Source organism: Moschus berezovskii, chromosome 19 (assembly GCF_049115385.1).
Source record: "Moschus berezovskii isolate FMDL1 chromosome 19, NW_MosBer_1.0, whole genome shotgun sequence".
NCBI classification, from domain to species: Eukaryota; Metazoa; Chordata; class Mammalia; order Artiodactyla; family Moschidae; genus Moschus; species Moschus berezovskii.
The window spans coordinates 70,476,736-70,501,882 of NC_142478.1; the positions used below are offsets into that span (position 1 = coordinate 70,476,736).

Genomic DNA, 25,147 nt, shown 5'->3' on the forward strand with positions numbered 1-25,147 from the left:
GTGGGAAACACCAAAGGCCCCTTTTATTCAGCCTGTATCTAGTGCAGTCCTACTGTGTGCCAGGCCTTGTGCCAATTGCTGCAGATGCTGAACTGAACAAAACAAGCTTCTGCGTGGTGCTGCCCTGCCCTCCAGTTAGCCTGGGACTACGTCTGAAGACAAGGAACAATTAGCAACAGGAGGCAGGGTATTTGGTTCTGGCTCTGTGGCTGCCTGGCTGCCTGACCTTGAACTGGACATTCTGAGCCTCCGAGTCTTCGCGTGTAAAATAGAGAGATTGAGCAACATTTCTGGGAAGTCTGGGGCAGGATGGCACATGAGGTGCCCAAATGAGCCTTGAGCAATCCCCAGCCTCTAGTGATGAAGTCACTCCTGTTTCAACTCTCTCCAAGCCCTTTCCATTGCTGGAAGGAGGATGTCTCCGCTCACTGCTACTCCATCTCTAACATCTCTCTCGGGCAAGTTAACCTCATTTTCAAAAAGGACAGAAGTTCTCCGGCCGGGGGCCTTCAGCAGGGAACACTGACACCGCCATGGAGTCCATGGGGCCTCAAAGAGTCGGACAGAACTTAGCGACTAAACTGCAGCAGCAGTTTTTTTTAAGATTTTTTATGTGGACCATTTTTAAAGTCCTTTCTGAATCTGTTACAATATTGTTTCTGTTTTATGTTTTGGTTTTTTGGCCCCGAGACATGCGGGATCTTAGCTCATAGACCAGGGATCGAACCCACACCCTCTGATTGACTGGCAAAGTCTTAACCACTGGACCACCAGGGAAGTGCCTCAAGGCAAACAAATTCTAATTTAGTTTAGAATTATGGAATACACACTATCATCTCTTCTAGACTCCCTCTCTTGTCCATTCTTCAGAAAGAGCTTACCAAAATTTCCACCCTAGCTTAAAATTTATACATGTAGCAGAAGAGGGGCAATAAAATCAGTAGACTAGAGAGTTCAAAAATAACCCCCTAGAAATATGGTCAAATGATTTTCAACAGTGGCACCAAAACAGCCTAATGAGGAATGGAAAAGTCTCTTCAACCAACGGTGCTGGGACAATGGAATATTCTAGAAATAAAGAACTCTTTATTTATTTTTTTTTTTTCTGCCCTGTGCCGCATGTGGGATCTTAGTTACCTGACCAGGGATTGAAACTGCACCCCTTGCGTTGGAAGTGTGGAGAAAGAACCCTCACCTTGGCCTCAGGCCACATGCAAACCTCAACCCAAATGTATCGTGGAAAGCTCAACGTGAACACCAAACATAAAACCATAAAACTCCTAGAAGAAAGCAGAATCCCAGGGAAGACACAGACGGCTTTTGCCCTAAAGAGAAACTTGATGAAATGTACTTCGTGGAACTCGTGGAATATTTAAATGTTTGCACTTCAGAGAACACCACAAGAAAAACCACAGACTGGAAGAAAACACTTGCAACACACGGAGAAGGGACTTGTGTCCAGAATATATAAAGAATTTTTAGAATTCAATAACAAAAAGACAAGCAATCGGACAAATAATTGGGCAAAGGATCTGAACAGACATTTCACCAAAAAAAAAAAAAGTATTCAGCAAGCAAATAAACACATGAAAATACACACAGCATCATTAGGGAAATAAAAGTTACAACCTCAATAACATATGACCGCACACACACTAGAATGGCCAAGTTAAAAAGACAGAGAGTAAAAAGTGTTGCCAAGGATGTTAGAAGGAACTTGGAGCTTTCAGATGTCCCCAGTGAGAATGCAAAGTGGCACAACCACTTTTGAAAAATGGTTTGACAGTTTCTTAAGAAGGAAAACATACACCTCCTATATGACCCACCCAAAAACTTGGTGGCTCCAACGATAAAGAATCTGTCTGCCGTGCAGGAGACCAGGGTTCTATCCCTGGGTCGGGAAGATCCGCTGAAGAAGGAAATGGCAACCCACTCCAGCATTCTTGCCTGGAAAATCCCGTGGACAGAGGAGCCTGGCGGGCTACAGTCCATGGGGTCACAGACTCGGACACGACTGAAGCGACTAAGAATACAAGCACAAAAAAAACTTGTACACAGATCTTTACGCTCGATTATTCCTAGGTAAATGGAAGGGCAGACTGTGGTATATCCATGAAATACTACTCAGAGATTCAGTGTTGTTTCACTGCCTACTCTGGGCTGAGACCTCCCTCTAGGAGGGAGCTGGGGACCCTGAGAGTCCTCTGCTGGTGACACTGCCTCATGGTGATTGTCTGGGGATGTCCCTGTGTGACTAGCAACTATTTGATTTGCAGAGTGTGTTCTGAGCCTTTGCTTACATTAAACTCTCACTAGTATTTACAACTGATTTAACAGGCCCATTTTATGAGTTTTCTCCCTAGAAAAACATACGCTGATGTTTTTTAAAAGACCGTGACACTGGGAAAGATTGAAGGCAGGAGGAGAAGAGGGTGACAGAGAGTTAGATGGTTGGATGGCATCACCCAATCAATAGACATGAGTTTGAGCAGGCTCCGGGAGTTGGTGACAGGCAGGGAGGCCTGGCGTGCTGCAGTCCATGCGGTCGCAAAGAGTCGGACACAGTTGAGTGACTGAACAACAACAACTGTCTGTCTCTATGGCTTTGCCTTTTCTGGACATTTCATATAAAGGGAATCATATAATCTGTGGACTTTTTGTGTCAGACTACTTAGTCTAATATTTTCAAAGTTCACATGTTTCTATGACTAACTAATATTCCATTGTATGAATATACCACGTTTTGTTTATCCATTCATCATCCAGTCGATGGCAAGACAGTGTTTCTGTTAATATGGAAAGACCAACCTGCCAGATGCACCAGCCTGAAGCTGAGTCCCACCCTGCCCTCCTTGGGGCCAACACACACCTCAGTGTGAAGCCGCGTCTGTATCACATGATCCCATGCCTTCCCCTCAATACGCCAGTCGATGGTCCTGTTGGTTCATGAATCCTCGGAGACGTGAGCCCCTTCACTTTCTCATCCATTCGTTTCACATCAATCTGAAGGCTCTCAAATGCCCATCACTCAGTGCTCATCATTCTCTCATCTTTCTTCTTTCCTTGGGTACCAAACATGGTCACATACCACTGTCACTTTGAACAGGAGATCTTTCAAGCTTGAAGAGATTTTTGAGCTCCTCCAGATTATAGTGAATAGAGAGGCCACAGTCTTAAGACTTTACATTCTGACAAATAACTGTTGACCCCTGAACCACAAGGGATTTCGGGGTGCTGACTAGTCCTCAGTTGAAAATCTGCATGTAGTTGATAGTCAATTCTCCTGATATTTGGTTCCTCCAAATCTGTGGTTCTGCATCCATGGATTCAACCAGTTCCAATTGTGTAGGACTGTATGTAGTATTTACTATTGAAAAAAATTTTGCCTGTAAGTGGACATACACTTCGAAACCTATGTTGTCCAAAGATCAACTGTGTAAGAAAACTTTTAAAACTGAAGGGAAAAAAAATACAATAAAATTTCTGCCAAATCAGGGTCCATTGTATGCTGGGATAAATGAGGTAAACTCCTATTCATCCTTCAAAACCCTACCTGGGCATGACCGTTGGAGGAAGCCTTCCCTAAGCCTCCAACATGGGGTTCCTGGATCTCTGGGAGTGACATTCATCCATTGTCCTACAGTGGGTGACTGGGCATATTCTCCTCACTGGTACCTGTCAATTTATTTGTCTTGTCTGTCTCCTCCCTACATTATTTCCCCCTTTGGAGACTAAAGGTCTGCTATGACCTGAAGTCTGAGGCTGTAGGTGCCAGAGTGAACCTGCTGCCCAAAGGGAAGCCCATGGGACAGTCAGAGCTTTACAGGGCCTGTGAGCTAGTGCTCATGGTAACCTTCAAGTTGATGTGATTTACTCCATTTTATTATTTAAATTTTTATTTATTTTGGCCATGCCTTGCAGCCTGCAAGATCTTTTTGTTCCCAAACCAGAGACTGAACCCAGGCAATGGCAGTGAAAGTGCAGAATCCTAACCACTAGGCCACCAAGGAATTCCCTCATTTGCTCCAGTTTAGACATAAGAAAGGGCTTCCCTGGTGGCTCAAACGGGAAAGAATCTTCCTATAATGTGGGAGACCTGGGTTCGATTCTTGGGTTGGGAAGATCCCCTGGAGAAGAGAATGGCAACCCACTTCATTATCTTGCCTGGAAAATCCCACGGACAGAGGAGCCTGGTGGGCTGCAGCCCATGGGTTGGCCAAGAGTCGGGCAGAACTGAGCAGCTAACACCCACACACACACAGATAAGAAAATGGAGGTGTGGTAAACCACGTGTCCATGGCCCAGGGCTGCCAAGGAAGCAGCCCCCGTGCAGAACCGCCCACCTCCAAAACACCATCAGCTGCACCGTGAGCTGATTGACATGATGCTAACAGTTTATGTATATGGAGCCCTCCCATGTGCTGCGCCCATACAAACCGTCTCCTAGGCGACTCCATGAGCGCTCATCTCGTCGATGAGGAAATGGAGGCGCTGAGCACCTATGAGACCTGCCCGAGGTTAACGAAGCTTACTGGGATCTGAACGCTGGGACCTAAAATAACGACCATCGCCCAGCACAGCCCCTTGCCCCTGCCGCCCTCCCGCACCAGTGGTCCTCAGCTCCAGGGGGTCACATCCTGCACAGGACATGGGGCAATGCTTGGAGACATTTGGAGTTGTCGCAAGGGGATGGGGAGGAGAAGAGATGCTACTGGAACTTAGTGGGTAGCGACCAGGAATGACGCTAACTACCCTACATTGCACAGGACAGCTGCCCCTCCCCTACCACAGCGAGAGTCTGAGGTGACCCCACTTAGAACAGCATCAACGCACACATGGGCATGTGCGCGCGCACACACACACTCACACACGACAGCATCCAGACCCACATTCCCATCCCCCATGGGCTTCCCTGGTGACTCAGATGGTAAAGAATCTGCCTGCAATGCAGGAAACCTGGGTTTGATCCCTGCGTCAGGAAGTTCCCCTGGAGACGAGAATGGCAACCCATTCCAGGATTCTTGCCTGGAGAATTCCATGCCTGGACAGAGGAGCCTGGCGGGCTACAGTCCATGGGGTCACAAAAAGCGTGGGACACGACTAACACAAGGTAAAAGGGGAGGCCATGGGGAAAAATAATGCAAGCCCCGCCCACACATGTACCGCAGTCACCATTAACGTCATATTTATTGTTATTTAGCTGCTCAGGAAAACATATACAGGTATATACAATATGCATGAATACAGAAGACTGCACTTTACATATTTTTTTTAAAAAAAGAAAGAAAAAAATAACACTCAATTTCATGAGCTATTGTCACAGTCTTCCAACCAAGCATTTCAGAAATGAATTTCTTTTAAGAGTCAAAAAAGATTACAGGATTGCCTAACACACAGCAGAGTTAAGTTTCCATATTTTACATGTGCAATAACGTTTTCATATTCTTTCCCGAAGAGTTTTGCTATGCAGTACCGATTACCAGTGTTTGTGGAGTCTCGTGGGTTGGGTGTGTTTTTAATTTGCTTTTATTCTTTCCATGAAACCAAATCTAGTGAAATAACATCCTTTTGCCTAAGGCTATTTTTAAAGCTGTTCCATTCTGGGGTCGTGGGGAGCGAGAAAGTTGAAAACTTCAGGGGTTTCCAAGGTTGCCAGGACCATGAGCTGATGGCCTCAACGCAGGGAAAGTCAAAGACAGAAGTCAAGACACTTGGCTCCCCGGCCTTAAGCAATTAAGGAGAAATCATTCCTGTTTAAGAAATAAAAGGATGACGCTCTCAGACAGCTGTACATTGCGGAATCAGAGGGGGCGTGGAGTTTCGCTCAGACCATGGCTGGCCCTCCTGCAGCCCACTGCAGGAGGGGACATTCCCTCCCCCTTTCTCTCCTTTACTGGCAGGACTGGGTGAGCTCCCACTTTCTTCTCTCTGATCAGTCCACACCACCTGCTTCTGCCTGCCTTCTGCAGGGGCCGGGGTCAACCCGGGTCAAACTGCCCACGCAGGAATTTCGGACGGTCCAGACTCAGACCCCGAGCCAAAAGGGCCGGCAAGAGGAAAGCCGAGGAGTGGGAAGTGGAAAGAGCCAGGTTTTTCTGGATGCTCTTCTCCCTTTGCTAAACAGTTCTTTGAAATAAACAATGTGGGTGTTGTATGGTGAGCTCAAAGCCTTCAGGTCACTTGCTTAAAAAAAAAAAAAAAGTAGGGTCTGCAAACTCGGGGGACACGGGGCGGGAGCGGGGGAAGGATGGAGGGGGCGTGAAGCTCAAAGTGGAGCATCTAGTAAGATGCTCAGAAAGTGAAAAGGAGCAGGAGTTACGGTTGGGATGACGTGGCATCAGTCACTCCTTGTCTGGCCCAGCCTGGAACCTGGGCCACCCCCACCACCCTCGTGAATCACACAAGCCCTTCGCAGTCATCAGCAGCACCCAAAGAAAGCCTCCCCTGCCCGCGCCGGGCCTCTGCTGACCGCTGCTCTGGGAGCATCGGGTAAGACGCCTCCGCTGGATTCCTGTTCACCCAGCCGCTCCTTCACCTCTGTTCAAAGAAGTCATTCCTTCTGGAGACGCTCAGGACGTGGCTCTGGTTTTGCAGCAGGCTGAGATTACAGTAAAAGCGGGAGGGGGGACTCTGGGGTTAAAAAAGGAAAAAGGCCCAAGAATCAAAGCCACTAGTTGCAGTCCCTTTCTCTCCCCTCTAGCCCTTGGGAGTCTGCAAACTCCTGCAAAGACGATACACAGGCTGGAGGTAGAAAGGGGGCTTGGCCAAGAGAGACTGGGGGCTCCTTTATTCAACGAGCTCCTCCAAGAAGTGTTGGTCCCTCCCAGGGATGGGGGGCGGCCCAGAACGGGGAGAAGTGGGGGAATGACCCAGAAACCACTTCTTCTTGTCCCGATGCCTGGTTGGCAACCAATGTCGGGAAAGGTCAAGGCTGAGACCTGACCCTTCAGCTCCAACACCCGAGACCCAGCCGACCTGGCCCAGAGCAAGGCGGGAGCCTGCCACCATCCCGATGTGGACCAGGGATGCTTCGCACAGCATGAAAATTCAGGGCCTGGGCATTGGTGCAGAGGCCCAGAAAAGGAGAGAAAACACCACAGTCGAATATTCCAACTGCTTCCCACAGAAGTGGGCTGGACACGTCATCACCTCCATCGTAGTGAAAGGCAGCTCCCAGCAAAAGAGAGAACGGAGCTGAAGGCTGAGCGTGTGTTTGTAGGAACGAAAATATATATGTCTATTTTCTTAGGGAACAGACAAAACAAAATCTCAGGCGGAATACCTAAGGGGGGCATTAATTGTTTGGCTCCTGCCTGACTGATGACAGTTGGGTGTCAATATATAATATTGTGATGACAATTTGACTCTCACCCGGCAATATTCCAGAACTACTATTCTCCAGGATTTCCATTTTAATAAGCAGTGAACAAAGCAAAAGGGAAAAGAAAAAAAAAAAGGAGGTGGGGAGGAACAAGACTAAAAGAGAATTAAAAAGGAAAGCAACTCTTGCCTTATTATGAAATAACAATACTTGGACATACAGCAGCACGAAAATAAAACAAGGAAAGAGGTCATCTAAAAAAACGTATGCCAAGATTACAGGAAAAAAAAAAAATGAGAATTATCTAGCAGGAAAAAAATGCTTCAGCAAAAGTTTGCTAACTGCAGAAGGGTTAACACTGGTAACATACCGTGGCAGACGAGTTTCTTTTTTTAAAAAATTTTTTGAGGGTTTTTTTTTTTCCCCTTTAAATTAACCCCTTCCGGTCCATATGCCACTAAGCAGGTACCAACCTAGAAAAAAACAAAAATCACCCACTCAGCAATAGTGGCCCTCTCGAATTCACGTGGTGGGGGCAGGGAGGGGTGGGGGCAGGTGAAGGGGGAGAGGAGAGAGAAAGGGGGCAGGGAGGGCCTGGTGGGAGAGCGGGTATTTCTTGTCACTTCAAGTCAGGGCGGCCACGAATGTCCCGAATCTGTTGGAAATGTCGGAGTGCAGGGAGCGCCAGGTGGGCACAGAGGCTCGGGCCTTGGCATCACCCACATCGTCCGTGCAGTGGACAGACAGGCACTGCAAGTGGCTGCCAGGCTGGGGTGCCGAGGCCTTGTTCGCAGGGAGGTCGTGGGCTGCAGAGAAAGAAGGAAGAGAGAATGTTAGCTGTTTGCTTGATTCTGCAAGATGCCCTGATGGGGACAGAGTGGCAGAGGCGGGAGAAGAGAGGACAAGTCCAGGCCCTTTTTTTTTTTCATGCCTAAAGACAGTTGAAGGAGATCTAAGGCCACTTGGTTCGAATCCTCGTGCTGTTGCCTTTGACTTGGGCTGTCACACTTTAGCCAAGGGAAGACCCCCCCGCCTTGGGTCTGTTTTTCCCCACCACCTTAGAAAATAGAAGAGTTAGGCAGGAATAAACTCAGGGTTTGCCCATCTCTGATGGACTAGAGTTCCCAAAAGATTAACTGCTCCTGAAGCAAGTTTAGAAGGCTTCCTGGAGGAGGCATGTTGAGGGATATGTAGGAGTTCATCAGATGCTATGAATTAAATAAGAGTGGGGAGGATCATCCAGGTCTAGAATATAACCCATTCTCTGTCATCTGCTAGACAGACATTTGCTAAGGGGCTGCTATGTGCTGGGAACCCGCTTATGAAATGCCAAACTGCTCAAAGCAGTAGAGACTAAAGAGTGTGGACTCCCCAACCACAAGAGGGCCTTTGCCCATCCCCAGCTGCTGCATGAAAGGACTTTCAGTGATAGAGGTAAGGGAGTCTACTCCTCTTCTACACCCTCAATGAAAAGCCCTTCAATTTCCTTCTCATTCAGTCATACAGCACCAGAAACAGCACAGCCCATAGCCATGCTTTGATTAGACATCCTTGAGGGGAAGGAAATTTGACAACCATTCACACCTAGTATAAATTATATTAGAAGACAACAGGAATTGGGAGTCCTAGGGCAGGGAAGAAAGAGAGCAGTCAATTCAGAGGACTTCTAATTTACTGTTGCCCAGTGACCCATAGTTCTGTTCTGAGGCCTATTAAATCATGATTATTCTCACCGGTCCATTTTCAGAGCCTGACTCTCAGAGAGGCAAGGTGACCTGCCCAAGGTCACACAGCCAGCCAGGAGCAGAGTTGGGTTTGAAGACAGACTGATAGTGAACTTCTGACTCAGCAAAAGTGAGAAGAGCTGGTACTGGGGGTGGGGGCCCAGCTCCGGCCGAGGGAGCACACCCAGATACTGAACTCCACGACCAGTCCGCCCTCCTCAGCACACGATGCAGGCCCAGCCTGGGCCCTGCGCCAGGCAGGAGTCACCCCACCCATCCCGCCCTCTGGGATCCGGGGGTGGGCGGGGGGAGGCTTCCCCCGAGAGCTGAGCCACGGCCTGCAGAGAACAATCCTCCCAGAGGGACGGGCCCAGGCAGCCAAGGCCAGGCGTGACTAACTGGGTTTGGGGTCCCCACCCCAAAGCCCCAAAGACATCCCGCTTGGGGACCTGCATTCTTGGGAGGAGCTGGGGCTGGGAGGGGAGATTCCCTCCCTCTTCTCTCCTTCATTAGATTTTGAAGCCTTCACTGCCACCCTACTATGTGCCAGGCACGGTGGTGAGCCTGCAGACTCCAGCAGGAAACAAGGCACTTTCCTCCACCTCCTCCTCCTGCATCTGACAGTAAGGCTGGGAAAGCAGCGTCAGAGCCCAGTCACTTTGGAGTCAGAGCCTGCGGCCTGGATCCCGGCCCCACCGCCGTGCGCACAGCGTCTGGCACTTCCCTCTCTGACCCTCAGTTCTGTTCTCTGGTGAAGTGGGGGCCATGCTGTCTCCCTCGGGGTTTTGTCACAGGTGTCCTGGCACACAGACACATCCCCAGGCAGGGCTGCTGGGACTGTCATTCATGTCTGGGGTTGGGGAGGCAGTCCTTGCAATCATCTAGAAGCCTTCAAGCCTGGTCCCCTCCTTCAGATTGGCCAGCTGGGCGTGTCCCTGACCATGAAATGGGAGTCTTTGCCCATTTCGTGGGCAGGGAAGCTGAGCCTAAGGTTTCAAAGTCAGTTAGAGGTGGTGGAGCTGGGATGCTGTGACCCCAAGAAGCTAGAGACACCAGATTCAGGGTCCCCTCGCCCCAGCAGGCCCTGGATTCCAGCCATGCTGATGCACAGCCCTCACATCTCTGCTCTTGAGCCTATGCTTGCTTGCTTCCAGTGACACCCTGCTGCTTAACACCGTTGGGGGTATTTTGTTCTGAGCATTGCAAGATCTGGATTTGGGAGAAGCAGCATCTATCAGAGGGTGGGGAGAGAGAAATTATGAAAGGGGTTCCTTATTTCACTTTACATATTACTTCAAGGAGCCAACACAGCAAAGCTTGTGCCCATTTTACAGGTAGGAAACGGAGACCCCTGCCAAAACTTCCAACAGCTAAAGACAGACAAGACCCAGATGTGAGCTCCGAACACCCAGCTTCCTGGCTCTGCGGCTGACGCACCAGAAAGGCAGACAGAGGCGGGCCAGGACTCTCACAGGAGCTGGGTTTGCTCAGCGATGGTTCCAGATTGCTCCAAATGGCCACATTTCCTAAAGAGGCTCTCTTCCCAAGACGCAGACAACTCAAACGCACGCCGAGCACCAAAACCGGAGACAGCTGCTCTTCTTCCTTGGGGTGGATTCAATGAGGGCGTGGCAGGCACACAGCTGAACACGTCCGTGTATTATCTAATTCCACCCACCAGCAAGCCCAGCAGCGGGGGGCTCTCCTCCCCACTTGAGAGGGGGCACCTGGGGCTCAGAGAGGGTGAGGGGCTCGCCTGCATCACAGAGCGTGGCGTAGGGGGGGGGGGTCTCCCGGCCTCTCTGCTCGGGACAAGTGAGTGAGTCTGGTATACACGGGGAACGTTCGAGCAGAGAATATGACTCTTCAGTTTTCGACAACCCAAGCATGACCAAACTCATCCTCCCGCCGGGTCCATTCCAGCTGGGGGGACCCAACACGCCCTCGGACCGCGGCTCCCCTGGGCTGCCGATAAATCAGTCCTGCAGGAGCCGCCTCAAGTCAGGGCCTGCCCCGGCCTGGGGCGGGGAGGGGCCCTCCGTGCCCCCTCCTCGGGGGCAGCAGACGGGCCAGCCCCCACGCCAGGACCCAGAGATAAAAGCCGCCCCCCCTCACCCAGCTCCCAGGGTTGGGAGAGACCCTGGGGACACTCAGCGCCCGGCACTGGCAGACACCGCAGAACCCGCTGGGTGTTGCCCTGTTTATTCTTGTTGGCTGTCGGCCTCCCCCATCAGACAGTGGCTGCCTGGGGGAGGGGCAGGTCTGGCCTGTTCAGCTCAGCTGGGCCCCCGGCACGCTGACTGTGAAGGGACATTCAGCCCTATTTGACAGATGGGAAGACTGAGGCCCCAAGGGACAGGGAGCTGCCCAGGGCTCACCCGAGGCCAGGTCGCCAGCTCTGGGAGCCGCCCTCTCCTTTCAGCCTGGGATTCCTTGCAGGGTCAGGCTGAGATGGAACCCCAGATCCTCCAACCTGGGCCTCTGGGCCCCTCCTGAAGGGCCTCAGTTTCCTCATCTATAACTTAGGGGAGGCGGGCTGATTCCCATGGGCCTGGCTCTAGGCTGCTGGAGGAGGCCATGCAAGAGAAAGAGCTGGGCTTCCCTGGCGGCTCAGCGGTAAAGAATCTGCCTGCCAATGCAGGAGACACGGGTTCGATCCTTGGTCCAGGAAAGTCCCATATGCTGAGGAGCAACTAAGCCCGTGCACCACTCCTGAGCCTGTGCTCTAGAGCTCAGGAGCTGCAAGTACTGAGCCCAGGTGCAGCGACTACTGAAGCCTGAGAGCCCTAGAATCTGTGCCCTCCCAAGAGAAGCCACCACGATGAGAGGCCTGTGCACCACAACTAGAAAATACTCCCCACTCGCTGCAGCTAGAGAAGAGCCCGCACAGCAACGAAGACCCGGCCCAAACAAAACTAACTAAATAAATCAAATTATGGGGGGCGGGGATGGACTTACTAAAAAAATTTTTTATAAAAGAGAAAAAGCTGATGGCGCCCGGCCTGTGGGGGTCAGTTCCTGAGGCAAGGGTGGCATCAACTCAAAATTATAACCACGCGGTGCCTCACCCCGGGCAGCCACAGGGGCTGAGATGAGGGGCTTCCGGCTCACAGGACAGGATGGCGTGCCTGCCCAGCAAGGAAGGACCGAAGGGCAGTTTTTAAGGTCATCCCCCTAATTGGCCAGGCTTCCCAAGTGGTGCAGCGGTTAAGAATCTGCCTAGCCAATGCAGGAGACGCAAGAGATGTGAGTTAGACCCCCGAGTAGGGAAGATCCACTGGAGGAGGAAATGGCAACCCATTCCAGTATTCTTGCCTGGAAAATCCCATGGACAGAGGAGCCTGGTGAGAGACAGTCTGTGGGGTCGCAAAATCAGACATGACTGTGAGCACGCAGGCACCATAATGGCCGGAAGGTACCACCTGAGTCCGCACGCACAGGGCAGGGCCTGAAGCTGGGACGCCTCACTTATCCTCTCCCTGAAGGCTCTCCCCACCCCTTCCCCCTGTGCACAAGCCCTGGCTGAGCCATCCAGCCCCTTCTCAGCCACCCCTCCCTAAATGCCACCGACATGGTATTGCCCTACCCAGAGACCAGCTGCTTCGGGCTCGCCCTGACGCCGACACAAGGCCACGTCGGACTTTGTCTTCGGCGCTTCCCCATCCCGTAAATTCCACAAAGGGAAGAAGGAGAGAACCTTGAGCCAGTGCCCAGAAAGTGACCGCGTGAATAATGGATGGAAGTCCACCAGTCCGGTGGGTTCCGCAACCATCGCGGCCTGCTGACTGCAGAACGCGGTACTTTCGGGCACGTCACCCCTTCAGCTCTCAGAACCTCAGTCCCAGGAAATGGGGGAAATAACAGGACTGGCCGTCACGGAGGCAGGGACAAGGATTAAGTGAAATGATCCATGTAAAGTGCTTAGCACACAGCGCTCCTGCCACCGCCAGGAGGACTGCCCTGCATGGTTGTGGACCGGCCCTGCAGGGACCGGCAGGGCTGGGTCAGCTGGTCGGAGCGCTAACGGGGACGGCCGGGTGACCCTTGGGCTGGCGGGCCGTGGCTGGGGTGAAAGGGAGAAGGGAAAAGATGCTCCTGTCTTCACCTGGGAATGGCTCTTTGTTAATTTCACGTCAGGAGGTGCCGCCCACGGAAGGGGGCTGGGAGTTTCTTTTTCTAATGTCAGCAAAGCAGGCCTTCTCACTGCTTTGCTCTGCACTCAGTATCCTCGGGAATGGGTCCCAGTATGGGTCGGCCATGTGCTGAGGCATCCAGAACTCTGGGGAGTGGTAGCTGCCACCCACCTCCCACCCCACCCCTCATGGCAGCTTAAGTGCTGCCTTGCAGCACCCACGGCCACCACTTTGTTCTTGAACCCTCAAAGAGGGGACTTCTGACTGTCACCTCCTGTTCTTCAGCACCCCTCCCCAGAAGGAAGGCCAGATTATGGGGGTCAAGAGCCCAGATGGCACCCGGGTCAGGGGCCCCCCTGGATGCTCATTCAGGGTGTGGCCTAAGCAAGGTGCTAACCTGGGCTGCAAAACCGGAAACTACTCACGGGCTTGGAGGAGGAGAAAGTTCAGTCCCACGGGTGAAGACTTCAGCATGTGATGCGCCCTCAGAAAAGGTTAGCTGCTCTTAGGATTTTTATAATACTCACGACACTTGAACAGCCCGGGGCTTTGGAGGCAGGCAGAGCTAGTACGGCCGGGCACGGCCCTGTGCGGTGGGGCAGTTTCTTTGTCTCCTTAGGGGCCAGGGGCCTGCCCCGCCCCCTGCCTGCCCGAGGCTGGGGGTTGGGGTACCCCTTCAGGGTACAATCCCAGGCAGAGACGCAAATTAGAATTCCATGCGTATTTTTAACTCGAAGCTTATGTAAGGAGCAGTGTGGGCCCCAGAACACAATAGCAAATGACTCTCGCCCGGCTCACCAGCTCACCCTCCGCGGATTCAGACAAAGGGAAATGTATTTTGGTTTTTCCTTTATTTGGACCTGGAAGGGACGCAGGGGGTGGGGGCAGGGGGAGATGCTGGTGTCTGTGACAGCTGCCACTCAGCTAGGGACTGGTCTGCTGGGCCTTGAAGCAGAGCTGGCAGGCCTGGAAGGCACAGGGCTGAGCCACCTGTTCTCAGCACCTCTGTCCTGAAGCCTGGGAGTCCCTTAGGGCCCCTAGACACATCCATGTCCCCCCACAGACGCTCCTAGCTCCTAGTTCGAAAGGCCAGGCCATTGCACCCAGGCTAATGCTGGGCATCAGTCTTCTCCAAGCTTAAAATCCAGCATCAGGGAAGGAAGAGCCTGCCTCCGAACTTCACCACCCACTTCTCTCCCGCCCTGCTGCTCCCACCCCAGTCCAGGCCCCCCATGCCTGCCTGCAGCGACCACCTTGCCACTCTGCCTGCTTCCACGCTGGCACACGTGCCCCTCTTCCCTGAGAGTCAGCTGAGAAACTCTAGAACACCAACCAGAACAGCCCCCCACCTCCTGCTGAAACCTTCCACGGCTCCCCAGTGCCCCCAAGATAAAATCTCCAGTATCCCATGACCTCGCCTGCTGCCTTCTTGGGCCTCCAGCCTCATCTCTCAGCTATAAAGCCTCTCACACAGCAGCCTGCTCCTTCCCACCTCCACCCCTCTGCTCCTGATGTTTCTTTTGCCTTGAACACCCCTTCTCCCCCACTGCGCTCCTCACCTCTGCTGACTCCTACCATCGACCTGGCTTGTCAGCCTCATGGTGATGTGTGCCCAACTCCCCCTGCTTGCAGATGGCACCCCTGCCACCAGCCACAATCACAGGAATGATGCCACACCAGCGACCGCCCTACCGGCTACAGCGAAGTGGCAACACACCTCCCCCGGCAGAGAGGGAATCCTGAGTTCCCAGCCCCTTATTAACGGGCCACCAAAGATGGAAAACATCATGGGGAGGCTTGGGAATCAGATGACCTAATGTCTGCATCTCAGTCCCTGGCATTTTCCCCAGCCTCTGCTTTCCCATCTGCAGAAGGGGTAACATTCCCACCAGTAAAGTTCAGAGAAGACTGGCCTGGACAGAGACTCCCCAGAGCCAACACACCCAAGGGGCTCCCCATGGTCTCTGGGCGCTGGCATGCAGTAAGCACCTGATAAAGATTTGTGAAATAGTTAAATGAATTACTCACATTCAGTGAAGGCAGGAGGGTGAGGTAGGTGCCCTCAGAAAGCAAGGGACACCCTGATATACACTGACCTCGGGCTCCGTATGGGACCGGGCCTCGGGCCAATCTCACTGGACCAACCCAACACCCAGGGAGAGGAGGCATTTTACAGGGGAGGAAGCTGAGGTTCAGAGAGCAAACGTCACTGACTCACAATCACACAGCTGGCCTGCGGCAGAGCCAAGGTCACTCTCTGTCTGTCTGATGCCAGAGTCACAGGAGAAAGCAAGACGTTCCAGCCAAGGGGCAGGGACACCCTCTCCGTCCCCATCACTCTCACCCCCACCCCGCTCCCTCTCAGTCTCTCTCTCGTCCACGCCCCCCTCCCTCGTCCTCTCCTCTGCTCCCCCCTCCCTCCCATTCTCTCTCTGGACCAGAGCTCCCCCTTTCAAGGAAAGGACCCTGAAAGCACACAGACGGACTGAGAATGACCCCCGTGATACAGCAGCCCAGGACAAAACCCGAGACCCCATTCAGTGACTTCTCCGTGAACGCTGACTGAGTGTTTCCACATCAGCCCCTTTGGACTCAGGGGCGGGCAGGACACGGCCCTGCACGGGGGGCTCCTGAGAAGCCAGGAAGGGCCCCCTACCAACAATCGGGAGGCCCCACGAGTGTGAGGAAGGGGCCTCGCTCCAGCCGCTGGGGCGGCTCTGTCTGGGGAGAGGCTCAGCCAGGCCCCTGGAAGCCTTCGGAAATTAATTGGAGTTGACTTGGCTGAGGGCAGCTGTCATCTAGATTGAGAACTGGCCGAGGGCTCCACTGAGGCGAAGCAGAGAGGGCATTGCTGGGACCAGGCTGCTGAGAGCTGGGGAGGCGGGGGCTGGGACTGGGGTGGGGGGCTGAATTCCGGGGACCCTCCCCAGCCCCAAAGGAGGGGGCACCAGGGCAGTGTGTCCCCTCTCCCCAGCCTGAGCATCTCCTCCGGGCTCCTCCTCCCGGCGCCTGTGGCCACATGACCAGTGACCTGTGACGGATGTAGCCCTGTGCACCCTCGGGCCTCTCCCAGCCTGCCGGCTGCCGAGACGTGACAGGCTGGGGGGCCGCTGAGCCCACCCCTCAGCCTGCACCTTCCTTCCAACAGCGTCCACAGGGGGGCACACCAAGGCTGCTTGTGCATAGCCCATCCATAGCACTGGGCTTCAGGGTTGTCTGCAGGGATGTTCACATCTCCCTGCCTCAGTTTCCTCATCCATGGAATGGGGCGGGAAACAGTATTCTTCTCACAGGGCTGTTGGGAGAGTCTGGTGACAATGCGAGCAGAGTGCTTAAAACACTTCCATGCACCAAGGGTGCCCAAGGAATAGTAGCTGCTGTTAGTATTTCTATGATTATTCCCTTGTGGCTCAGCTGGTAAAGAATCCACCTGAAATGCTGGAGACCTGGGTTTGATCTCTGGGTTGGGAAGATTCCCTGGAGAAGGGAAAGGCTACCCACTCCAGTATTCTGGCCTGGAGAATCCCATGGACTGTAAAGTCCATGGGGTCACAAAGAGTCGGGACACAACTGAGCTACTTTCACTTCACTTCTTCACTATGATTATTATACTGGAGATTCACTCCTTCCCTGTCTCCAACACAGCGCTTCCCACTCTGTTTTCTCACCTCTCACCCACAATTCACAACCCCCCATGACACTGGACCCAGTGCTGTGTGCCCCTGGGCAGGACACTGTCCGTCTCTGAGCCCCAGTGTTCCACCCGTACACCGGGGGCAAAGGAACACCAGGGCCAACACCTCGCTGGGCTCCCCGACTCTGCCCGGTGGGCAGTAAGTCATTCAACCATTATCTTTAGAAAACAAGACAAATCTACACCCATGTTTCTAAAGAATTAGAACCACGATGCTGTCAGCCCATGGGAAGAGAAACCAGATTCAGTGACAGTCTCAGTTTTAAAAAATAAGCGTTTGAAATGCGGATGCTTTGGGTGGAGAATCTTGGGGGCCTCTGCCCTGGTCACCCATCCACCGGAGAAGCTCTGAGATCTTCCCGCATTGGGTCGGCGGGGTAGCAAGCGGCCCGCATGGCCAGGAAACTTCCCATAGCGCTGCTGTGTCCCGCCAGAGGGCTCTGCTTGGGGGTCAGTGAAGGGACAGTCATGCCCTTTGGAGACAGAAGCTTAGGTTCACACGCCAAAACTGTCAGTGCTGGGCTGTGTGGCCCACGATCAGCTGCCTTGACTCCCCGAGTCTCCAATTCCTCACCTAAAACCTGAGTCTGGTCGTTGCTGCCTTGCAGAGAGAGGATGAATGCCTAGTACCCAGGGTATGCTCCATATCTGGTTACCAAGATCGTTTCCCCAAACCAGGCCGAGGGCCACCGGTAAGAGGGAGTCCTTGAGATGGTGATAACGACATGATGACGAGCTAAAACATCACAAGCAAATAAATGCATGTTCCCGGCTGAGTGCTGGGTGCTGGGCTCAGAGAGCCCCCGGAGATGCGCTGGAAAACACATAACTGCAGAACAGAGACAATCCCTGGGACCCGGGAAGACTTTGCAGAGTGGAGACACGCTAGGGGGGCTTGAGGATGACTATAAAGCTCTGCCTAAAGGGAAGCAAGAGGGGAGCTCCAACCCCACCGTGACGGCTTCAGAAGAGTAAGAGGCCAGCCCAGGGACCCCGATTTAGGGTGTGGGGGACACAGAGGAAGAGGAAGCTGCAAAGCTCAACTGGAGTCAGTCGTGGAGGACTGGAGACTCCGAGAGAGGAGTCTGGTTTTGTTCCTGCAAAGGAGACCCGAGGAAGGTTTCCACGCGGGGGAGGAACTTCAGGAATCTGTCAAATTAATAAGAGGCTTGCACCTTCTCCATCCCAGCTCTGACACAGGACACCCGACTAAGAAACTCTTTCCCTCATTGGAGACGAGGTCCCTTGCTCCCCAACTCTAAGCAAGCATGGAGATCAGATGGTAGCCCCATGAGAACAATGCTCTGAGAGAGCACTGGTCCAGTTGGACCTGCCATTCCTCCCTGGCGTCTTCTGAGTCAGACACCTGTCACCCAAGTCCCCAAGGAACCCAGCTTGGGTCCTAACCCCGACCCTGCCATGCCTCAGCGGGTGGACCCCCACGAGACTCCACCTCTGTGCTTCCACATCCCCTCGGCACAATGGACGTGATCACTGTGCCTCTGCTTTCACATCAGTGAATCCTTGAGGATACGGTGGGGAAACTGAGGCACAAAGGGGCAGAACTGCAGCCCGGGTTATCCACTGACGAACAGAAGGGTTGAGGGCAAGTTACCTGATCCCTCTGCTTCCCAATTTCCCCATCTGTGAAATGAGATCCTATACCGGCTGGGCAGTGCTGCTGGCTGATTGACATTTGATAGAATTAACTAACAGACAAGACCTAGTTAGCACCTATCCTGTGTTTGTTCTTTTAAACTCACTCCTTCCTCAGCGGAACCCTAGAGGGCAGCTTCTATTCTCTTAACCCATTTCACAGATGAAGAACCAGCCAGCGTTAGCATATTACAACCCCTGGGGTGAGTCTGACCCACTGTCTGTTTTTATAAATAAAGTTTTATTGGCACATAATAAAGCTCAAATGTCTACATTTTGTCCATAGATGCTTTCATGCTACAATGTCAGGGCTGAGTCATTGTGACAGAGGTTGGACAACCCACAAACCTAAAATATTTACTCTCAGACCCTTTACAGAGAAAGCTTGCCAATCCTTGGATCTAAGGCTTAGAGGGGTGATCTCACTTGTCCAGATTCACACGAGAGGGAAGGAACAACCAGCTACGCAGCAGGCACTCAATACATGCTCCCAAGAAAGGTATTTGTGTGCCAACAATGCTGCTGATCTGTGAAAACGCACACGGTGACCCACAGGGAATCAGAGATGTCCTCCCCATTCATGTGGCCCTGGTTTACCTTCTCTGGCCATGGAAGAAACTGACTTAAAAATTAAAGAAACAGTAAAAATGCTGCTTGTAGGGGAGAGGGGTTGTTGTTAAAAAAAAAAAAAAACATTCTTGTGGGAAGTTGCAGCATAGCACAGGGAGCTCAACCCAGTGCTCCGTGACAGCCTAGAAGGATGGAACGCGGTGGGGGGTGGAGGGAGGTTCAGGAGGGTGGGACACGTGCGCATTCATGGCTGATTCACACATGGTGCATACATGGTCCATTCCTGGTTGTTGTACGGCAGAAACCAACGCAATACTGTAACAATTATCCTCTAATTTAAAAAAAGAAAATCTAAAACAAAAAAAAAGATTTCTTTCTTTTTTTTGAGAAAGACATTCTCAAGAGCATCCACAAACGCAGGGAGAGAGGAGAAAGGCGGGCTTTCGGAGGCAAGGTGGGTCGCCCACAGCAGACCGGAGTGACAGGCAGCCACCCAGCACTCACGGCCCCCCGAGGACCCTTCTCAGCTCAGCCTTGACTCGGGGAAGGACTGAGGGATGGGCGAAGTGGTCAGTGACAGGCTGGGCGGGCAGGGCCTGAGGGCTCTGGTCGGCAGGTCGGCAGAGCTTCCACCCCGGGGCTGGGCCAGGACCTTCTCTCTGGCTGATCCCTTTTATATCCACGACAGACCCGTGAGGACCGAGGTCACATCGCTAGACAGTGGAGAGCTGGAACCTGAACCTGCGTCTATATCCCTTCAGCCACCCCATGGCATCTGTTTGGCCCGGGGAGGGAGGCGGGTGGAGCGGTAGAAGCTGGTCAGGGCCTGGGAGAAGCTGGCTATTCATTCTTCACTCCCATCCAAACAACAGGGACCAACGCTCCTGGGGTGCCTGGTCTGGCAGGCCCACCTCCCAGGGGTTTCAGCAGGTCCAGTCTTGGCTTCCTGGGAAGAGGTGCGTCTACTAAAAACAAACCCCAACCTGCTTCTCCCTGCTTGCTGGGCTCTCCTCCCCTACTCCAGGAAGTCGGCTGTGTGACTTCAGGGGCATCACTGGCCCTCTCTGGGCTGCCATCCCCACGGTACGTATCAGGAGTCCCCGCTGCCAGGCCTGCGATCCTATGACCTGTGACCCGGTAACTCTGTCTTCTTAAAGAAGCCACCCAAGTGTGTGTTCCCCACTTCACATTGCGCTACAGGCTGATGGGAAATGTTAGCCAATCTCTGCCTCAGAGTGATGGAGGGGACTGGCTTGGCCCTGAGTGTTCTCACAGGGCCTGCAACGCCCACAGCGTGCCTCTGGGGTTGACCTGCCAGGTGGGGGCCACTGCATTCCTTCCAGGCAGGGAGCGTGGGACGTGGCAGGCACAGGGTGGGGGCTAGGTGACTAAGCCGACCCCAGTCTCGCCTTCTGTCACACTTTCCCTGGTCTGGACGTATTTCGCAACGCTCACACTCCACCTCTTGGAAGCCTTTTCCGGATCTGGTTTATGTCTCAGGTATGGAGAAACAGGATTAAGACTCAGTGCCTCTCCTCCCACGGCAGAGGTCACGGACCCCTGTCCCTGTGACCTTCTGGGGGAAACAGAATGGGATTCTAGGAAGACTGGACTGACTGGCGCCATGCACTGGAGAAACTGAGGCCAGAGAGGGTCGGGCCCAGGGCAGCAGTGTGACCCAGTCAGAGGATCCGGGCCTGCCTGCCTAAGCCGGCACGTGGTCCTCTTCTTATGCAGAAGATTTCAGCCACATCTGCAGTACGCGGTCACCAAGTGGTGGCAACTATCGTGCCAGCTCTCCCCTCCTGCTGGACCACCACTTCCTTCACCTAAGTAATAATTCCACATTCTCCTTACTCACGAAGGTCCCTTCCAGCCCCTCGGGGGGCTCCAATACCCACCAGACTGTAGTATCCGGGGCTAACCATGACCTCTCAGAATTGTCCTATTCTGGGCCACTCCCCAGAAGGGGACTTCCATGAAATCAGAAGTCCTGACTCTCCTCTTTAAAACCCTGTGGCCCTGGCACCGGGTACATGGTTGACTCTCAAACCACATGTACTGACTGCAACAAACGCTAAGAAAAAAATCATTAAAATAAGGAAGACTCGAATCACATCTCCTGGGCCTCCAGACAGACCTGAATAAGGGCTTTTCAAGGTTTCCTTGATGACAGAGAAGCGAGGCTTCGTTAGGAGGTCTGCCCACTGCCCCTCCCCAAAATCTACTGAGAAGGACCACTCCCTCCAGACTGTCCAGAAATGGAGGGGTGACATCCACTTAACTCTCCAGACTCCCAACCCAGTCAACAGACTTCCTTCAAAGAGGAAGTCAGAATCCTCACCATTTATTTTAGGCCCCGCGGGTGTATGAGAAAGGCACAAGATGCAGGTGGCTTTAATGGAGAGAAAACCTCAAGGGTCAGTGGACAAATGCCAGCAATCTCCTTCTGCTGGAGGAAGATGACCCAGTGAGGCCCCCTCTCCTGACCCACGCCCCCACCAGCCACCCTTTCTGCCTATGGACCCTGAGCCTGGACCCGTTGGAATAACCTCTGAGATGCACTTTAAGCTCACACCAGGCATGGGAATCAATTAGGCTACCTGCCAACACTTTAACATCACTTCTTTTTTTTTTCTTTTCTTTTCCAGGGAAAGGAACCACATCCCAGACACCATTCTATGTGTTTCCTGCACGTCTCTGTTTTGGGTCCTCTTGTTAACCTCTGGAGGGCAGGGCTGTTATTCCTTTTCTCTTCTTTTTTTTCAGTGTTTGCCCTTGGGTTTGGCTCATTGTGTGCACATGTTATTCTTTTAATAGACGTTAGAAACAGGTTCAGAGAGGTAGGGAGACTTGCCCAACATCACACAGCTAGGGAGTGACCAAGGTAGGATGAAGTCAAGCCGTTTTCCAAAGGCTTGCTACTTTTGCCCCACGCCAGAAAGAGAGGGAGAGGAAGGAAGGAAGAGAGAAGAAGGGAAGGAAAGAATAAAAAGTGATTCTCAGTCTCCCAAAGGCTGTCGCCTGGCCTTTGGTCTTGGCCCATCCAACCTGTTCATTAGAAGGACTGATGCTAAAGTGAAAGCTCCAGTACTCTGGGCACCTGATGCGAAGAGCTGACTCATTGGAAAAGGCCCTGATGCTGGGAAAAATTGAGGGCAGGAGGAGAAGGGGACGACAGAGGACAAGATGGTTGGATGACATCAAAGACTCAATGGACATGAGTTTGAGCAAGCTCCGGGAGACAGTGAAGGACAGAAAAGCCTGGCGTGCTGCAGTCCGTGCGGTCGCAAATAGTCAGACACAGCTGAGCGACTGAACAGCAACAGCCCACTCTGTGTCTGGGAACACCTGCCTGTTTCCTGTTTCCCAGGGGTGCCGGGGATGAGAAGAAGGTGGCCTTCATGTCATGGCCTGAGGGGGGCATCTGATCCAGGCCAGGCCTTGCCCACTGCAAAGTCTGAGCCCTGGGGAACCAGGCGCCCTGGGGAAGGCAAAGTGGAGCAGAAGGGAAGAGCATTTATCATCCTGTGCAGAGCTCACCCACCTGAGCAAAGCTCTTGCAGAGGTGGTTTCCAGCAGCCTAGAGGCAGGTACTGTTGCTAAGCAACAGGCTTTCACCCAGCGACCTAGCCAGAGTTCATGGCATGCTTGGGGTATAACAAGTTGATGACCTTGGGGGCCTCTCTAGGAGTCTAGAAGCAGGCTGGCCTATATGGTAGCCACGACACGTATGATGTTTTAAATTTAAATAGAACGTAAACATCAATTCCTCATTCACAACTACCACAGCCGTCCGGACAGCACAGACACAGGAATCCCCAGGAATCCCCATCACTGCAGAAGGTTCTATTGGACAGAGCGGGTCCAGAAGTATAATCCATCAAGTCTCTCCCAATCTGTACCAGTGGCCACTGTGACCACTGGCTCTCTCACAAAAGGAAAGTCCTATCGCCTCTCACACAGGAAGCTCCCATAGATGGAGGCAAATTTCGAGCCAGAAGGAGCCACAGGGGTCATCTTTTCCAGGATTATCAACCACCTGGGACTCATACCGAAACATATTTCCTCTTGAGCTCACGGCAGACATCGCTCATCAGCCTTGGCACTCCGTCCGGTGGAACCCGGACCCAGCCTCAGAGTCTTTCTCGATACAATGCTCTAGGCAGCCAGAACTAATCCAACCAGATTAGCACTTGACATTGAATCAGTAAACCTGACCTGGTCCAATCACAGACAGGAAAGCACTGAGGCTCCGTGAAATAAAGTGACTTCCCTGGGGTCAGACGATGGGTCAAGGTCACATTAGGATTAAAACTCACATCTCTGGCTTCCTGTTCTCCCCACCACATCCCCTCCCTGTGAAAGCTCTGGATAGTCCAAGTTCAAAATCTTCAAAAAAAGAGGCCAGGAAATACAGTGACTAAAGACTAAGAAGAGTGATGGTAATATTAGCAATAATAATAACAACGATGCCAGGTTATTGATCACCTGCTCTGTGGCTGACCCCAAGCCTCACTTCTCACCAGGACCTTCCGTTATTCTCATGACAACCTCTAAGGAACACAATCACTCTTCCTGTTGTCCAGACGATGAGAAAAAGGAGACTGGAAGACCCATCATCACTGAGTGACAGTCACACTCGATCCAGCATCAGAGGCCTGGCGCTGATGGGGCACAGCCCACAGGCCTCACTCCAACCCAAGACAAGCCCTGGTCTCCATTCACAAGACTCTCCCCCTAGTCGTCTCTGGCCAGCACAGCAGATGGATCCCACAATCCCCTGCCTTAATTCACGGAATGACCAAAACTGCCCCCATTTTACAGATGAGAAAAACTGAGGTTCAGAAAAAGGAGGTGTTCTGGGCCAAAGGCCCACAGTTGGGAAGTGACACTGCTGGGACCTGAACCCTGGGGAGAGAACACTAAACCTCCTCAGGTTCCGTTTCTGGAGGTCCACTGTTGGGATCTTCCAGGCAGATTACAGGACAGGATGGATGCAGGGCCACCTGCTGGAAAAATCAAGCCTGGTACTGCTTGCTGAAGCTGCTCAAATGTAACGTATGCAGAAGGGGCTGTGCGTGTCCATTGGCTTGGACCTCCGCAGGGCTCACTACCTTGGAGAGAAATCACCACTGTGGGTTTAAGTCCTGGTGAGGGGGACACTCGGGGGGCAGTTCACATCTAGCCACCAACAAGCCAGTACCCGGCCTAGCGAGCACCAACTCAGCCTGCTCTCACCCCCGTGCTTCACTGCCTCTCGGTAGAGAAATTGCCCAAGACTAATTGTAAGTGATACTTAATTTTATCAGGGATAATTGCCTGAAATTAACTCAGCTTCTACCTGGAAGCATTTTGTTTCCATTGGCTTTCCCAGGGAGCTGGGGTGAACACTGAGCCCCACCTCCCGCAAGCAACCAGGGCAGGAGAGAAGGGAGAGGGCACTGAGAACAGGCAATGGGCATCACCAAGCCATCAAGCAGAGATAATGGCTAGCGCTAAAGTGAGCGCCTACTGTATGCTTGTGTGAAACGCTCCTTGGATGATATCACTTAGCACCCCACAATCTTGGAGGTGGGCATGTTAGACCACACACTCCCCAGGTCCCCCATTTACAGAAGAGGCACAGGATCCCGAACGGAATAGGAGCAGATACCTATGAGCTGTCAAAGAGAGAGCCGGACCCTGGCTGAAGCCCTGCCTGGTCACCTCCTAGCCGTGTGATCTTGGACAAGCCAGCTTGGGCCTCAGTTTCCTCATCTGTCAAATGGGAATAAGGAGAGTAAACTGCCCCAGTGGTTTTGAAGAGTCAATAAGACAGGTCAAACAAGACACTTGACACAAGCGGGCGCTTGGTGAGGGCTCCGAGGATGCTGCTGGGCACGCTCACCATCACCTTCACCTGGCCGCACTGCTGTCGGGCTGGGCTTCCTGCCTCCACTGGGCCCCATTTGAAGCTGGGTTGGGGGAGGATCAGGAGAAGAATTTGAAGAAGGAAGGCCTGGCTTTTTCGGCCTCCCCAAGGAGGCCTCACACACAGAACCTCTGA

The 25,147-nt window shown here is 52.8% G+C and overlaps 1 protein-coding gene across 1 annotated transcript in view; it reads right to left on the bottom strand.

Annotated features, from left to right (window-relative positions):
* Nucleotides 1-4,983: 4,983 nt before the first annotated feature.
* MN1 (MN1 proto-oncogene, transcriptional regulator) overlaps nt 4,984-25,147 on the bottom strand; it is a 48,614-nt gene continuing 28,450 nt past the window's right edge. The window contains exon 2 of the mRNA XM_055404504.2: nt 4,984-8,127. Coding sequence (XP_055260479.1) covers nt 7,946-8,127 — 182 coding nt within the window. The 3' untranslated portion in view covers nt 4,984-7,945. The remainder of the gene's footprint in view (nt 8,128-25,147) is intronic.